This window comes from Tamandua tetradactyla, chromosome 9 (assembly GCF_023851605.1).
Source record: "Tamandua tetradactyla isolate mTamTet1 chromosome 9, mTamTet1.pri, whole genome shotgun sequence".
NCBI lineage: Eukaryota > Metazoa > Chordata > Mammalia > Pilosa > Myrmecophagidae > Tamandua > Tamandua tetradactyla.
In genome coordinates, this window is record NC_135335.1 from 98,977,887 (window position 1) to 98,997,013 (window position 19,127).

A 19,127-nucleotide genomic window follows, 5' to 3' on the forward strand; every position below is an offset into this window, starting at 1 on the left:
TCCGGAATACCATGGAGATATGGTTTTTGCAGGGAAACAGCACCTAAAAGTGAATGACTATTGAAAATATAAGCACCCTATGATAAAACTGGGAACATTTCTTGTTAGCCTTTCAGATGTGGTGAGGAATTAGAACTGACTTGAGGTCTCCATTGCATGGCCTTACTATTTCCATTGCTTGACATTGTTAGCAGGGGTTCATTTTATGTTCAGAATCTAATCTTAGATGATAATGGCTACATAGAATGTTAGATTTTGAATACTGTGAAGTATGTGTCACCTATAGCATTCGAATGGAGATCAGAAGTGTTCTAGTTTGCTAGCTGCTGGAATGCAATATACCAGGAATGGAATGGCTTTTTAAAAGGGGTATTTAATGAGTTGCTAGTTTACAGTTCTGTAAATGTCCCACATGTTCAAGAAAATGTCCCCATTAAAACAAGTCTATAGAAATGTCCAATCAAAGGCATCCAGGGAAAGATGCCTTGGTTCAAGATGGCCTATGAAGTTGAGAGTTTCTCTCTCAAGTGAGAAGGCACATGGTGAACACAGTCAGGGCTTCTCTCTCACCTGGAAAGGCACATGGTGAACATGGCGTCATCTGCTAGCTTTCTCTCCTGGTTTCCTGTTTCATGAAGCTCCCTGGGAGGCATTTTCCTTCTTCATCTCCAGAGGTCGCTGACTGGTTCACTCTGCTTCCTGTGTCTATGTCGTTCTTCTCTGCTCTTTCTTAATCTCTAGCTTTCTCCAAAATGTTTCCTCTTTTATAGGATTCCAGTAAACTAATCAAGACCCACCCAAATGGGTGGAGACATGCCTCAACCTAATCCAGTTTAACAATCAGTCTTGATTAAGTCACATCTCCAGGGAGATGATCTGATTATAGTCTCAAACATACTGAATAGGGATTAGACGCAACGGCTGCTTTTACAAAATGGGATTAGGATTAAAACATGGCCTTTCTAGGCTTCATACAGCTTTTCAAACCAGCACAAGAGGTTTAGAAAGTATCTCAGGATTTCATTTATTTTTACACAAAAGACACTCTACTGGGCAGGCCACGGTGACTCAATGGCAGAGTTCTTGCCTGCCATGCTGGAGACCTGGGTTTAATTCCTGGTGCCTGCTCGTGTAAAAAAAAATAAAAAATAAAAAGGCACTGCCCTACATGTAAATGAATTGTACACTTTACATTTGATATGTTTGCCTCCAGGGAGCTTCAATTCTGAGTGTCTATTTCAGGTAAATATTCACAGATTTCCAAACATATGGGCTTGATTTATTTGTAATGAAGGAAACAGCAGTAGGTTATAACTTTTAATTTTTATCTCTCTTCATTCATAGAAAATCATTTTTTTCCACTTGGATGAAAGAACAAAATATTTTTCTCTATTTTCATTTTTATTCTGTGACACAAAATAGTTCAAAAGTTTATATGGATTGCAGTATCTCCTGGAATTTCTTTGTTCTTACATTTTTCTCTAGTAATATCAGCACATTATAAATTCATATGTTGTATTTTTATTTTAAAGTACGTCTCCTGACCATTTTCTGTATTGAGCTCTATCCATGTGTTTCTGTACTGTTATGCATACCACCAAATGTCTATAACATTCGCATCACAACTAAAAACATACATCATGCATGGTCCATAAGTCTACACAATTTTTCCTCATATACACTTTCAACTGCATAATATATAAATGAAATGAACATGAATGTGTCAACCCAACAGTAAATCTAGAATATGTTAAATAAGAACCAAGCAAGAAAGGTGGTGATTTTTCAGCCATGACTTCATATAATCTATACAATAAATTAGGTAAATCAGTGGGGACCCATAGGTCACATAGGCACTAAATTTGTATTACTCTAAAGGAAATCAATCTGAAGCAAAATGTTTAAGAGGAGATAGTGTCTCAGAGAAGTGTACTGTCTGGAGAATGAAGCACTGAAGAAGTCCTCGGAGTTTCTAAACCTGATAGCACGGATGTAATGCTTACTCTGAAGCTTGCAGACTTGCTCTCCTACCTTTGCCATGGTTATTCTGAAATGTACCACATGCACATTCCAAATGTGCTAGATATCCATTGTAAGAAGAGCACTTTACCGGGAGAGAGAGCTCTGTCTGCTGGGAAACAGAAGGAACAGTCAAACTTCCTTTAAAAAATAAACAAAAGGGATCCTAAACACTAACAAGCAAAACCCCAGAACAAAACAGAAGCCCAGAGGGACAGGAAAAACCCTGCAAGTTGCCTTCTCCTTGGCCACACCTTCCTGATGGGAGGGCTGAAGCTCAAGAAAATCTCTGCCTTATTACCAGCTATTACAAAGCCAAGGAACAAACATCTCAGGGAATAAATCCCCAAATTAACATTTTAAAATTTTAAAATGTATAGTGTGCAACAAAAAAAAATACAAGACAAGCAAAGAAATGGGAAATGATGGCCTGTCTGAAGTAAAAGGATAGAAATAGAGAAAACAGCAATAGGAATGTAGACAAACCAAACAAAGCCTTTAAAAGAATGAACTTAAAAATGTCCAAGGAGATGAAGGAAAATACAGAGAGAAAAGTAAAGGATATCAGGAAAATAATGAATGAACAATGTGAGAGCCTAAGTAAAAAGATAGAAATTAAGTTAAAGTAACCAAATAGAATTACTGGAGTTGAAGACTACAATAACTGAAATGAAAAATTCAAGATCAGGTTAGAGCTGGTAGAAGAAAGAATCAGTGAACTTGAAGATAGGACACTCAAAATGAGTCAAGCCGAGGACCAGAAAGAAAAAATAAATAAAAAGGCAAAAATATCTTGTGCTAATTTGAAACTATTGTGTACCCAGAAAAACCATGTTCTTTAATCCTGATTCAGTATTGTAGGGTTGGGCCTTTTGATTAGGTTGCTCCCATGGAGATGTGACACACCCAATTGTGGGTGTGACCTTTTGATGAGATGGAGATGTGACTCTGCCCATTCAAGGTAAGTCTTAACTAGTTTACTGAAGTTCTTTAAAGACCTCACAGAGAGAGGGACATTTCAGAGCTGTCATAGATGCAGACTTTTGGAGTCTTGAGTGCCAACAGAAATGCTTGGACAGCCAATATGGAGAAAACTTAGATACAGACATTTGCAAATGCAGAAGCCCTAGAAGATGCAAGGACCTGAGAGAACTGACAGAAGCTGTACAGGAATCAGAGCTCAGCAGATGTCATTGTGCGCCTTTCCATGAGATTCTAAGCAAGCCATAACAAGGGAAACTAAGAGAAGAAATCCAGAGTACCCCCAGAGAATCTAAGTTAGTGCCCACAGATGCCTAAAGAGAAAACCACTGGAATCAGAAGCTAAAGGCAGTGGAACCAGGAACAAGGACCAGTAGACACCAACTGCATGCTTTCCCATGTGACAGACATCAGCCTTTCTTTGGAGTCAAGGTATCTTTATCTGAATGGATTAGTTTGGATATTTTTAAGGTCTTAGAGCTATAAACATGTAACAATAAACTCTTTTATAAAATCTAATCCATTTATGATATATTACATTTTGACAGCTTTAGCAAACTAAATCATAACCTTAGACACTATGGGGCACTATCAATCTCCCCAAAGCATAATGTGTGTCCTAGACAGAGAAGGAAGAGAAAGAGGGGCAAAGAAATAATGACAGAGAATTTCTCAAACCTAGCAAAAGATATGAGTATGCACATCCAAGAAACCCAAAGTACACTAAACAGGATAAATATAAAGAAAAATATACACCATCATATGTTGGTCACACTATCAAATGCAAAGGACAAGGAGAGAGTTCTGAAAGGTGCAAGAGAAAAGTAACATGTTACATGCAAGGGAGTCCCAATTAGATTGAGTGCCAGTTTTTCATCACATACTATGGAGGCAAGAAGGCAGTAGATTGAAATACTTAAAGTTCTGGTGGAAATCAACTGCCAGCTGAGGATTTTGTATCTGGCAAGATTCTCTTTCAAAAATGAGGGAGAGATTAAGACATTCTCAGATTTAAAAAAAAATCTTAGGGAGCTCATCAACAGTAGACAGACCTTACAAGCAATGCTAAAGACTTCAGACTGAAATGCTGAGGTCTGCAGACTGAAAAAAAGGACATTAGACAATGGTACAAAGCCTCATAAAGAAGTATTAAGATCAGAAGAAAAAGTAACCATTTGGGTTATTATAAGTGCCACTATAATTGCAGTGTATTGTTTGATATGTAACTCTACTTCTTTCTTCCTACACAGGCTAAAATGCAAATACATTAAAAAGTTATGGGCGGGCCACCGTGGCTCAGCAGGCAAGAATGCTTGCTTGCCATGCCAGAGGACCCAGGTTCGATTCCCAATGCCTGCCCATGGGGAAAAAAAATGGAAAAAAAGAAAGTTATGATAAATATATAACATTGGACATATAGTATACAAAGATACAAGTGGTAACAAGTACAAAAAATGGTTGGGGGAAGAGGGGTATAGGAAGCGTATAAGTGTATGCTATTGAAATTAAGTTGATATCAAACCAAATATGGTTGTTCCATATTTAAGATGTTAAATTTGGGGCAGGCCATGGTGGCTCAGCAGGTAAGAGTGCTTGCCTGCCATGCCCGAGGACCCGGGTTCGATTCCTGGTGCCTTCCCATGTAAAAAAAAAAAAAAAAAAGATGTTAAATTTTAACCACAGGGTAACTGCAGGGAAAACTGATGAAAAATATACCCAGATAGATGTGAGAAGGCACTCAATATGGTACAACACAAAAAATCAAATAAATATACAACTAGGCATTAACAGAAGTGAGGGACAAAAAAGGAACAAAACCTACAGAAGCTAAATAACAAAATGGCAGAAGAAGGTCCTATATTTTCAGTAATGAATTTAAGTGTAAATGAATTAAACTCTCTAGTCAAAAGGCAGGGATTGGTAGAATGGATAAAATAGCATGACCTAAGGATATGCTGTCTGCAAAAATTTCATCTTAAATTCAAAGATCCAAGTAAGCTGAAGGTGAAAGGATGAAAAAAAATACCACACAAGGAGTAACCAAAAGAGAACTGGGGTGGCTATACTAATATCACATAAAGTAGACTTTAAGTCAATAGCAATTACTAGAGACAAAGATGGTCATTATATACTGATAAAGGGGACAATTCAACATAAAGAGGCAATGATTATAAATATATATCCACCTAAAGCATAACCCCAAAGTATATGAAGGAAATAGTGACAGATTTGGAGAGAGAAATTGATGGTTTTACTTTAATAGTAGGAGACTGTAACATACCACACTCAATCATGGATAGAACACTATTCGGAAGACCAGTAAGGAAGTACAGTACTTGAATGATACCCTAACAGACATACATAGAACACTGCACCCCACAAAAATAGAATATATATTATTTTCCTGTGCACGTGGATCATTCTCCAGGATAGACCAAATGTTGGTTCACAAAATAAGTCCTCAATAAATTCAAAAACACTGAAATCATACGATGTATCTTTTGTGACTGCCATGGGATAAAGCTAGAAATCAGTTATCAGAGGGAGAAATGGCAAATTCACAAATATGTGGAAATTAAGCACCATAGTCTTAAACAACAAATAGGTTAAAGAGGAAATCAGAAGCAAAATTAAGAAATATTTTGAGGCAAATGAAAATGAGAAAACAGCATACTAAACTTATGAGATGCAGGGAATTCAGTCCTGAGAGGGAAATTTATGCTCTAAATGCATACGTTAAAAAAAGAAGAAAGACATCAAATCAGAGAGCTAACCTCAAAACTGGAAGAACCAGAAAAAGAACAAATTAAACCTATAGTAAGCAGAAGGAAGGAAATAAAGATTAGAGTAGGGATGAATTAAATATAAAACAAACAACTCTGAAGAATCAGCAAAACCAAAAGTTGGTACCTTGAAAAGATCAATAAAATTGACAAACCTTTAGCTAGACTGAGAAAGAAGAAAAGAAAGAGAATACAAATAACTCTAATCAGAAATAGAAAAGAGAACTTTACAACTGATACCACTGGAAAAAAGGAAGTATAAGTGGGTACTATAAGCAACCCCATGCCAGTAAACTAGATAACTTAGATGGAATGGACAAATTCTTGTAGACACACAAAAACTACCTACACTGTCTCAAGAAGAAATAGGATATCTCAACAAACCAATTACTAATGAAGAGGCTGAATTTGTAATCAGTCTCCTGACTCTTATAAAACCAGGAAATAGCCAACAGAGAGGATAGCTCAGGATTTAGGAAAGAAATGGGTTAACATAGTGGAAGGAAAAGGAGAGCAGGGATAGTAACGCATCATTAGCTGACTCTTTAGGACTTAGGCATGACTATGGCTTGGAGTGCTTCCTTGAAGACGGATTCCCTGGGTACCAATATATATGCAGTATTACTAGGAGTGGAAAGGTCAGTAATGCTAACCCTGAGCCTGCCTTCAGCCAGGGACTTCAGGAAGGGAATGCTATATTGGGCACTGGCTCCACCTGTGAATTAGTATTACCACTTTTCCTGAGCCTCAAGGCAGAGCGCCATTGCCTTTCCCTTCTAGCTCCCTTAGGAAAGAGAGACTGTATGTTCAGAAAACTGTGCGTCCATTTTCAAACAAAAGAAAGAGAATCCGTACCTGACACCATATGCAAAAATCAACTCAAAATAAATCAAAGACCTTAGAAGAGCTACAACTCTCAAACCCTAGAAGAAAACATAGGGAAGCATCCTTAGGACCTTGTGTCAGGCATCACCTTCACTTGGTTCACTGGTATTGTTGCATTCAAAGGCTTGTCTTTTCTTGACAAAAATGTCAAATGAAGCCCTTTTTTCCTATTAGCACATAAGAATTGATGATGATGATGATGATTTAATTGAACTTCATCAAGGTGTAAAATTTCTGTTTCTCAAATGATGCTGTTGAGAAAATGAAAAGACAAGCTTTTGAATGAGAGAAAATATTTGCAAAACACATAAAGGACATGTATCCAGAATTATGTACAGAGCTTTCACAACTCAATCAAAGGAAAACAACCCAAGTTTATAGTGTGGTCAAAGATTTGAATAGACGCCACACCGAAGAAGAAATACTGATGACCAATAAACACGTGTAAGGTATTCAACATTGTTCATCATTAGGGGATTGCAAATTAAATGAGATACTACTGCACACCCATTCAAATTGCTAGAATTAAAACAAAAATAGCAAACCAAGTGCTAGCTAGGATGGAGAGCCACTGAATCTTTCAGACATTTCTGTTGGGAATTTTAAAATGGTTCAGTCATTCTGCAGAACAGTTTGGCAGTGTCTCATAAAGTTGAATATACACGTACCATGCCCCTCAGTACTCTTATTGTCGGGCATTTGCTCAAGAGAAAAGAAAACACGTCCACACAAAGACCAATACTTAGGTATTTATAGCAGCTTAAAACTAAAAACAACCCAAATCCCTCAATAAATTGTGATGCATCCATACAATGTAGTCCTACTCAGCAGTAAAAAGGAATGAAGTAATGTTGCATTTAGCAGCATGGGTGACTTTCAAAACTTTATATTAAATGAAAGAAGCAAGCTGTATGATTTTTTAAAATGTGATATGCTGCTAAAAGCAAAGCTATGGGAACAGAAAACAGACTGGTATAATTTTACCAAAAGTTACAGAACAGAATATCTAAAATAGATGAATTTTCTATATATAAATTATTACTCAGTAAACCTTACTTTATGAACTAAATCTTTGAGAAACCCTGATTGGATATCGAAATAATTGTGATTAACTATAACAGATAATTCCTGCCTTTCATCTCTATAAAAAAGAAGTCCTTGTTTTCAGCATTTGGCTTCAAATGGGAGTGCCCCAATAGTTCTCTAGATTGTCTATTTTACCACTTAAAAAAAACCAATATCTAGTTTTAAAAATATGTTTGTTGAACTGCCTATTAGGAACGTTTCAGGAAGAACTGACCACTCAAGATTAAGTAATTCACTTGCTAATTAATTTTGCCAGCAAAAGTTGTCACTGGCTAGAACATCAGAGATATTCAGAATCTATAACATTACTTTTGAACTGTCACATTTTATAGATGCAGTTGATAATAGACAGGGACACAGGAATGCAAGAGAAGAAATTTTCACACACATACAAGATTACCATTTTTATTTTTCTATTCCAGCTGTAAGGTTTATGCAACAATTAATGTTAGGAAATCTCTGTATTCTGAAAAATGTTCTTCCAAGATTGTAGGAGTACATAAAGATTGCATTATGCTAAGTTGCTACACAATTTCTTGTTTACTAACAAAATGCCTGAGGTCCTTATTTAACACATAGAATTTAAAATATATTCTTGCCATCTTGTTGTATCTTAGATTCTTGGCAGCTATAACCGAGGAAATTTAAGCACTAAGAAATTTGTGGAGGAAATGAAATCAATTGCAAGTGAGCCCATTGAAAAGCATTTCTTCAACGTTTCTGATGAATTGGCTCTAGTCACTATTGTTGAAGCCCTGGGAGAAAGAATATTTGCCCTGGAAGGTAAGATTGTGTCTTTTCATCCTGAATGTTCTCTCTATGACTCACACTCAATGTAATGGGTTTTTGGTGTTTACTTTTTAAGCTGTTATAAAAAAAAACACATTGCTAATGTATATTTGCCCTGAATAATAGCCAGCATGGAACAATGCCCTTTTATATAAGTCTGTCATTGAGATAGCGAATCCACTTTGCACTGTGCTCACTGGAAGCGCTCTCCATCAGAGTATGGCAGTGCTGGCAAGCCAGTGTTGACAGCAGCTAGTGTAGACATGCAAGCTCAGAAACGTTCCCACATGTTTTATTCCTTTTCTGTGACACAGTTTTTAAAAATACAGATATTCCCTAAACAGCTCACATTTTGTTTGTTTATATTTGTTTGTTTGTTGGCTGCTATGAGAATGTGCTTATGAAATGACTTCTTTCTTCATTTATTTTCTCTACGTTTTGCTCCTTGGCAAACTGAAAGGGCTTCAAGAAACTCTGTCTCAAGTCCGATGGCAGTGAAATAGCATGTCACTATATTTTGCTAAATTATGTTACTTATTTGTAGATTTTTCTTTGGTAGCTGTTCTTAAGGATTGTGAGTCACATGGACCCTCCCCTGCCTTAGGTAGAGATGTCAAGTAGCAAATTATTTTGGATCTAGATCTTTCCTGACATGAAGTTTTTGGCATTGTTATGCCAGGCAAACTCTTTCTTCATTGTTTGATGACCTGGAATCTCCTAAAGCATGCCCTTTTCTCAGTCTAGGAAGAGAAACAACCAGAGAGCCATTTACTGCTTCATCAACCATCCAAATCAAATTGACTCTTTGTCCTTGTGAGGACCACTGAAGGACGGTGGTTTTTGTATCTTAAAAATAGAAACTTAAACATACCTTCTCAGTTTCCCTGATCTGACCTGATAGCAAGAAAAAAATTAAATGGGAAACAGACCTAACCGAAAAAGAGGGGACAATTTTGATTGCACATCAAGTGGCCAGGAAAATACAGAAAAAATGACTAAAGGAAAGAAAACATTAAAATGTATAGAAGGGAGCGAAAATTATTTAGAATAATGTTTTTCAAACAGTAACTCACAATAATAAATTTTGCTTTGTCACCCAGTGCACACACAGTTATACAAATTAAAATGTAGCGAGGTTTCACAGGAGAGCCTTGTTATAGACAAACTGCTCTGATATTTTTTCTTTTCCATTTTACTTTATTCTCTACCAATTAAAAAAAATACTATGATTCACCCTGTTGATTTCATGACTGGGTCATAACAAGTAAGTTGAGTCTTTGATCTAGAAATAACCAGCCCAGCAAGACAGAATTTCCCTGACTCCTTTTCCCTTTTGCCTTCAGAAATAGAACATTTGAACTGTTTATCAGTCTGCAGTCGCAGCTGCTTCTCAAGAGCTCAGCTGCCCCATGGTCTGTGTACAAATCACTTTTAAGTGGCTTTGGTCTCTCAATAGGTCTCCGGGTGCTGTTTACCAATAGATCAGATTATGAACTTGGCTAGTTTTAAGGAAAATATTTAAGTCTTCCGAAAGATTGTACACTTTATTGTTTAATGACGTGGGTCGAAATATGATAGAAACAACCTCTAAAGATCATTGAAAAAGAAAATTACATACTTACATTGGGTAGTTATGCACGATACAGTCCCACTTCTAAATCTCATTTTAAGATTTAATCTCATCTGAGATTTCAGCCACAGTGAATGTGTGGCTGGAAGTAAAATCTAACACTGGCAGAAATTAAGCTGGAATCAGTTGATCAGTTGTGTGTGTGTGTGTGTGTGTGTGTGTGTGTGTGTGTGTAATGTTTTCACGTTGTTTCTAGCCGAACCATATTATGGCTTAAAGGTAACACGTTGCAGTGCCCAAATATTCTAAATCTCTATATTTAAAATGAATTTATTTTATTAGGAATTCCACTACTTTAAAAAAAAAAAAGTCTTCCACAACTTTTTGCTGCATTTCAAGGCTAACCAAAAGCAACGTTTTGACTAGTTTATTTCTCATTTTTTCATAATCAGATGAGAAAAGGGAAATCTCTGTTTCCTATTAACATATTTTAGATGGTACATAGCAGCAGGTATGGAAGTCCTGCTTACCAAGGACGGTGCCATCTATTGAGGACAACGTGCCAGTGACTGGCCAGAAAACAGTCGAGTGTCTTCCTTTCCCATCAAGCACGGGAATCTTAAGAATGCAGCAGCGGTAGCAGCATCCCAGGGCATAGCACAGCTGCTTCCTCTTCTCAGCGAGCTGTGCGTTTCCAGCACGTTTTCCTTCTGCTAGTCCACCTCCAGATGAGAACGAAGAGAAGGGAACTGCCTCGCATTCCTTTCGCTTCTTATTTCTGATCTGATATATATGACAGCACCTTAAAGCATAGCAGACTTAAATGTTTAATATTAAAAGTGTACCTCAGTCATTTAAGTTAAAGGCCAATTTGTACAAGTGATTAAAAATGATATGTTTGGAGTCTTGATTGACTGCACCTTTTAACCTGGTCCTATAAGAAGGTAATTATTGACGTGTTCATTAACAAATTTATGCCAGGTAATAACTGGTAAATAAGCCTACTTTTACAAATTCGATTATTCCCATGACTTGATGAAGGAGAAGACTGATTTTCTTAAAATTATCCACCTTTTTAAACTAATCTGCAAGGTCAAATAAAGCAGTAATGAATCAACATTTCCTCGGGCCCCTCAGGAGTTTGTCACATTGGGTTCGTAAATGTTTTGAGAATTATTTTAGGGTACCATCCTTCCATAGAATGCTTTGAATTATCTCCAAATTTCAGGGAAAAGCTTCAAAATAGGTGCAGCGTCTTCAAAAAAAATATGTGACTGAATGCCGTGGCCTAAGGCCCTGTCAAAAGTCCCCTCCTGAACACGTGCTGCCCATTACAGCAAATACAAACCCACAGTCCCTAACCTCTTTATGGGACAGTGAAACAGATGACCACTGGCCCGAAATCTGGGTGATGCCAGGGGCGGCAAGAGACATCTTTAAATTTGTGGGTGACATTTTTGCACCCTTGGAATATACAGGTGAGTTCAGCCTAAGATCTTGGCAGGGTTCCCAGGGTGTAAGGTGGAGACGGAGATTTCCTACTACAGGACTTTCAGTTTTAACCACAAATATCCTCGGCACAGAGGATCTGCAAGTATTCTACAGTGTAAGAACAGCTGCCGGAATGGAGATTTCTCCTCAAATCAGGGTGGGGAAGGTAAAAAGCAAGATTGTGAGACTGGGCCAGGCAGCTCCATGAGCCCTTCTGCTAATCTTTTCTCCCCCCAAAGCTGGCCCTACCTAAGAATCCAGGGCTGAGAACTGAATGTGTGGCTGACAGATGTGGGAAGTTCTCTCCAGACTCTACTGAGTGTCTGTCTCTTGAAAGTCAGTGATGTGCTAAAAAGTGTTGTTTGTAGTTTATGAGGCCTGTTTTCCTCTTTTACAGCTACAGCTGACCAGTCAGCAGCTTCCTTTGAAATGGAAATGTCACAGACTGGCTTCAGTGCCCATTATTCACAGGTACTTGGTAACAAGTGAGAAATTTTTTTTTTTTTGCAAGATTTTCTTTCCCCCAAAAGTAGCACCCAGGCAGCAGCATTAAAAGTGCAACTTGCAGTTTATGGCTTGAGCAGTTATTCAGACCATGGTGATGTGTTCTAACCCAGATAGAAAATGGTATGTCTTAGGCTTATTATTAGGACAGCATGTCATCTCACGCATTTCACTACACTGTACTCATAATTGTGAATCAGATGGTTTGAGTTCTGCGTTATGTAATTATACCTCTGGCTAAATGAAATACCTCATTTAAAATATTTGTTAAAGGTGTGGATTGTATCACTTATTCAACATCAAGATGTGTAAGGATCATACTGGAATTCATGTGCTAGATAGACAGAACCTAGGATTCTTGGTACCAGAATAAAACCAAAAGGCAAAATTAAAAATAGAACAATTTTAGTTGATGGAAGAAAAAGCATCATGCTCCCCACAAAGGATATTGACATCTCATTGTGTAATTGTACTATTAGCTGTTTAATCCAGGGCTAATTGTTTACTGTGCCTAAGTATCTCCTTCTGTAAAGAGGTGATGATAACAATGGCACCCAGTGCTTCGGATTATTGTGATGATGATACGAATGCCTATAGAAAAGTGATTTGAGCAGTAACTACGATATTATAAACACTGTTTGCATTTACCTTATTATTAAATACTCTTGTCTTCTCCATTTGATTATAAGGACTGGGTCATGCTCGGAGCAGTAGGAGCTTACGATTGGAATGGGACCGTCGTTATGCAGAAGGCTCATCAAATTGTAATCCCTCCAAACACCACCTTTAATGTCAAGTCCACCACAAAGAATGAGCCTCTTGCTTCCTATTTAGGTAAGGCTTGGATGTGATTGATAAAATTCTGCTGGGATTTTGGGTTCTGTTTCTATATGTTTTTATCCTTCGCATCATTTGCTAAGATCTCCGTAGGCTTGCAGCCATGTGGTGGAGTGCTGGCGGAGAGATCACATCTAAGAGTTAGATATCCTGCAGGCCCCATGGCAGTTTTCAGAACTCTGAGCAGCTTTAGTTAGTCAAGATTACAGAACAGGGAAGTCATTTTCTCAGAGGGGCCATCTTGTGCATGGAATGATTTAGGTGATATGTACTTTCTGAGGTCTCCCTGTGTCTGGTCACGACTTCAAGAAGAGCTTTGAACCCAGCAGACAGGAAACGAGGCTAGATAAAGAAGCCTTGACTGTGCCTTTATCCTGAAGACAGACTCCCATATGCTCTTAAATGGCCTCTAGCATTTGATTGCTTGTTTTGATGGATCCTAAAGTTGGAAAAGAAAAATTTAGGTTGCTTTTATCAGACAGCTTCTACTTTAGTGGCACTGTTCACAACCAGACTAATATTGAACTTAAACCCAGTGATGTAACACCACCTTGTTTTTTGAGGACTTGCCTGGAAAGAAGAGATGTGGGCCTAGTATTCCCGTAGACCGGATGGATGCTAGGCTGACAGCTGCACAGGAATGCCTTGTCTCTCTCATCACCAGAGCAAGATCTCGGTTAACAGCTGGGAGTAGGGTTTCCCAGCTCTTCGTCCACTCTGTGCATGTTTTGAGGGTGTCTCTTTTGTCCCGGCCATTGTTCTTGGTGCTGAGGATGCAGTGATAATTAAACAGACAAATACCTTGGTCTGGTGGCATTCACATTTTAGCACTTGATGAGCAGGATCTTTCTGTCCCAGATGCCTTTTATCCTGGTTTCTTTCTACCTTGCAAGGAAAGTAGTAAGATTCCAAAAGTGTTTCCTGCAATTCAAAGCTCATATTAAAACTATAGAGGTAATAGGACTCAAGAAGAATAAAAGGCCTTAGGGTTGTAGGTAACTAAAAATATAAAGGCAAACAACAGCTATAAGGTGACAGCTAACACCCCTAAGTCAGGGTGATCTGCAATGGTGAAAGTTTAATCAATTTCTCCTCAGAGCTCTGTTGTTCAGCCCTTTATCAGATAATAACAGGACTATTCAGTTGTTCTAAGCATCACATTACAAAGAGAATATGACAATGACAGACTAAGAAGTGCCAGCAAAACATGACCTAGAATATACAGCTCTGGAAGCAATTCTCTGTTACACAGCCCTCTGCCCCTAAAACTTGAGATATTACAAAACTTGAGAAAACAAAATGTGCATTGACTGTCTTTTAAACACTTGAAGAACTTTGATTTAAAACACAGATGTTGGTATTACAATTCATATAGGGTTTTAGTATTAAAAGAAATCTTGGAGAGCACGTATCGTCCAATAACAGAGCATATAACTATCTAATTTTCCCAATTAAGAAATTGGAATAGAACAATCATGTCCCAGCTACCTATGGCATATCTGAAATTAGAATCTAGGTCTGTTGTTTCTTATTCCAGTGCTCACTTCACCATTCCAAAATGCCTAATTCTGAGTGGGTCCAGAAAGCATTCCTCAAATACCGAGTGTCTGCGTGAGTTACAAATTGAGGATAAATGATGAATAAGGCCGGTCAACTCCTGTGTTGATGGAGCTTACTTTTTTGGAAGAGAGACAGATATTTAAATATGCAATCACTATGAATATTGGTGCTAGAACATACAATACTTAAAAAAGAGAACAGGAGGTGGGATTAGAAACTTCTAAAAGTTCTTCATACTCTAAGATTCTATGAGCTTACTTTGTATGAAATATCTTGGAATCAAGAACTGTTTTAACCTGAGGCATCTTCCTATCCTTCGTAGAAGCACCAGAGACCATTTACCCTCATAGGTAATTTATGGCATATTAACTAGGAAAGCTGTTTGGCCAAGTGTATCCGAGCAAGGAATGGATTCTCCTTTAGAGGCTACAGAAAGAAATAACCTGGCCAACACCGGAATTTTAGCTCAGTGAGAACCAGGTCAGACTTGTAACCTTCAGAACTCTAAGATAATACATTTGTGATGTTTTAAGCCACCAAAATTTGTGGTAATTTGTACAGAAATAGAAAACTAATGCCGGTATTATATATACAATACTTGAATTAGCTGACACTAACACGATTAAGTGTTAAGTATTCACAAACTAAAAACCATTGTGTTAAGCTCACCAAGTTATGTGTCAATGGTCGCTACTCTTAGGAAGTTCTCACATTTTAATTAGTAATACTGCAGTATTTTAGGTATTCTGAGTTATCAGATATGATTAAATTCCTTAAAAATAAGTAAATTCTTAGTAACTCCAGGCCTATTATTTCCAAAAAAGCTTGGATTAGTGGCTGCTTAAAGCAGATTTACAGAGTTCAAGGCCACTGCAACCACAAAAAAAAAACCTTGGAGAACCATGATTCATGATTGTGGTATTTAGACAATGTGACTCTTCTCTGCCTAGTTAAGGAAATTTTGGAATATGTTGTCTACAATGTGGCAAGGTAATGTTTTGTCTTTTTCAGAAATCATGTAATTAGCTTAGTCACAGGTTAGCGTATGAGGCATTTTGCCAATGTAAAGTCTAATATATGTAAGATACCTTTCAAAACAGAAAAGCACCCAGTAAAGAAGGTAAAGGGGATTATTGTGTTTGGTTTTTTCCCAAGTGGTTCTTCTGAAGTGAGGCTTTGCAAAATGTTCCCTTCTGGGGTTTACAAATTAAGATTGCATGTTTTAGCTCAAAATCTGTATAGATTGCAAATTGTTAGACAATTGAAAATCATATGGCAGAAGCAAAGTAAGAAATAGATGTGCTATTAAAAATCCAGTAATAATCAGTAATGATGAGAAAAAAGATGGAACTGAAACTGTTCAGCCACTCTCAGCATAATGTCATGTAGTAACTACTTATAACCCAGAAAACTACCTTATGCCAATGTGCACTTAGCAAGTGGCTTTTTTTTCCCCTTGCATGGGCAGGCACCGGAAACGAACCTGGGTCTCCGGCATGGCAGGCGAGAACTCTGCCTGCTGAGCTACCATGGCTCAGCAAGTGGTCTTGACTGTGAGAATACCTTCTAGATCTGTTTCCTGTCTCTTCCACCTCCAATTTGTCAGTCTCTAATTATGCTGGACCGATTTAAAAGGGAAAGTAAAGATGTGATGCAAATGCATGAAACTGATACAAATTTAGCCCATTTCGTATGTGTCCCATTATCTCACCAGATACTAGCACTTTTGCCAAGATGTGAATGAGATAGTTGGCAAGATTTATTTTTTTATTAATCTGTGTAGAGGGCTGCCAGTTTTGCTATCCCTTCGATTTTGTGCTTTTCATTTTTTGGAAGAAATATTAAGCTTACATATTTAAAATTATTTCCTTGATATTGAAATTAGACTTTTCTTGGCTCTCCTTTACTCCCCCTTACTCATAGAGTAAGTGATTATTCTACAAATAATCACCCTGCTTGCTAGTTATACTCCCTGTGACAATTTCAGATAGTATTTTTAGTTATCAAGTCATCAATACCTGATTAACTAAATGATCACACAACTCCAAGACTCAAATGCAGTTTTCAACTTATTTTTTAAAGGGTGTTTTATCAATTTGTTTATATAGTTCTGAAAACTATAAAAATAAATCAACACTGTCATTCCACTCCCTTATTTTTTAGTAGAGCAACATGAAATAAAACAATAACCTTTGTCTTGTACATTCTTCTTTTCCTTTGTATTTATGTGTAAACATGACTGTAAAAATTTTATTTTCAAAGCAATCTTGTGGTTAGAATAACTGAAATTATAACCCATTACATGTTTGAAAAAGAATACTTGACACTCTATCATGTATAAATAAAATGCTTGAATAAATAAAGGTTAAGAAATGAGAATGTGAGAAATATATTCTCTATGGGAAATATGCTGAGGAATTGTTTCTTACCACTTGCAAAATAAACCTATTTGAGTAAAGAAAACCCCTGTCCCATTTTTTAAAATTTAGAAGAAAGTGGAACTACTACCTTATAGAAAAAATAGTTGGTACATAAATTATGAATATGATCTTTTTCTCAGTAAGAGATACTGTTCTTTATCATTCAAAAAAATCTGTGCTCTTCTCCACTGATGGACAGTTCTGATTACTGGAATATTTTTTCCTTCTATGAGTTTAAATCTGCATGTGGTAATTTTTACTCATTGACTTAGCTTCGTTCTCTAGAGACACAAAGAATAAATATAATTTTCTTTCGAAAATAATAATAATCTACATTAAATATGCAATTTATAGTTGTAAAGGGCATGAAAGCCCAATTAAGAAGAGGAATGATCAAAGATGTGACAAAATGTTCAAGCTCAATATTAATTAAACACATACAAACTGAAATCACAGCAAGGAACTATTGTAAGACCATGTTCAACCCTATTAAAACATTCACAAATTTAAATAATTGTAATAATACTCGGTGTTTGAGAGAGTTTGATGAAGTTAGTCCCCTTCTTATATGGCTGTTCATAAAATAAATTAATGCAAATGTTCTGAAAGAGATTTGCAATTAAAAATTTGATCCAGTTAATATATTCCTTGAAATAGCTCTAAAAAAAAAAAAAAAAGCCAAAAGAAGGTAAAAAGCTCTTTGCAGGCTTATACACAATACCAAAAATCTAAAATCACCTAAATGCGTACATCTGAGAATGATCATGTAGTATAAAAGTAATGTCTTAATGTTTAATTCAGAGAAATAACCTGCAACCATTTTAAGTTACAACTAAAAAGGCTAAGTAGTAATATGTAAAAGACTTGTATTTCCTATTATTCCAATTATATACAATTGTTAATTTCTATAGCATGGGGACCCATGCATCCAAAATGAAATACAATTTATTTATTGCAAAATGGTGAACTGGAATTTTGAGTTGTGGTTTTTTTCCATTCTGTTGTGTTTTCTTTTTTTCCTCTCATCATTTTTTTTTTGTCAATTGTCTTTAAACTATGAAAAACTGAGGTTGGGGGAAAAATGACTTTTTAGGACAAAGCAGTTTTGGGGGTCATCAAACAGCACCTTAAAAGTTTATATCACAACAAATGCTCAACTGCATTTAAAAAAATATTTTGACAAAACAAAGAAACCTAGGTCAAAGACAAAAATGATTCTTCCAATCATCCAAATGAATCTTAATTTATTATGTACAGAATTTACCAGGCCGAATAGTATCTCCAAAATACCTCTTTTATTAGGTTACACAGTAAACTCTGCCACTGTTTCTGGAGATGTGCTCTATATTGCTGGTCAGCCGCGGTACAATCATACAGGGCAGGTCATCGTCTACAGGATGGAAGATGGGCATATCAAGATTCTCCAGACACTCAGTGGAGAACAGGTAAGCCTAAAAATTATTTTGGGGGTGGGGTGGTGGTGCATGGTCTGGGAATCGAACCCGGGTCTCCTGCACGGAAGGTGAGTATTCTACCACCAAACCACCTGAAAATGATTATTTTAAAGTAATCTGTTTTTGGTAGTCTCCCTAAGGGGATACAAAGTGCCCTAATCTTTGGCCCCACACACATTTCCATTGGATAGGGATAGAGATAAGATGTTTAGATAATAGATGTAGACACAGATGCACAAAAATATGTACAAGAAAAGAAATCTGAATTATTATGAAGCATAGAATTGCCAGAGGCACAAACAATAAATTCAGAAGATGGAGAGTCTTTTAAGCTAGGTGTAGTGCAGAAATTCTTAAGAAGAGATGAAATGTGAGCTGAGTTTAGAAGGAAAGGTAGAATGTCAATAGGTAGAAAGAATGGTGAAAGAGAACACTAAGAAGATAACATGGACCCTAACTGTGTGAGGTCTAAACTAAAGAACTTGTATTTTATCCCAGAGGTAATGGGAAATGTTTGGTGCGATTGTAAATTAGAAGATCCTCTTTGGATAATATTGAATTTTAAAAGTAGTTTAGGAAATTATAAATGCAATATACAAGCATAGGTATGCACTGATATTTTAAAAACTGAAAGAAAGATATCAAAACATGAGGATTTTACATTATTGAATTATGATAATCTGGGTAATTTTATACCATTTTCATAGTTTTCTGTGTTTTCCAAGTGTTCAGCTAATGAGGAGTTATT

The 19,127-nt window shown here is 36.8% G+C and overlaps 1 protein-coding gene across 1 annotated transcript in view; it reads left to right on the forward strand.

Annotated features, from left to right (window-relative positions):
* ITGA1 (integrin subunit alpha 1) overlaps positions 1 to 19,127 on the forward strand; it is a 185,111-nt gene that overhangs the window by 107,595 nt on the left and 58,389 nt on the right. Inside the window, exons 9-12 of the mRNA XM_077117125.1 lie at positions 8,372 to 8,537; positions 12,002 to 12,075; positions 12,798 to 12,942; positions 18,228 to 18,370. Of these exons, the coding sequence (XP_076973240.1) occupies positions 8,372 to 8,537; positions 12,002 to 12,075; positions 12,798 to 12,942; positions 18,228 to 18,370 (528 nt within the window). The remainder of the gene's footprint in view (positions 1 to 8,371; positions 8,538 to 12,001; positions 12,076 to 12,797; positions 12,943 to 18,227; positions 18,371 to 19,127) is intronic.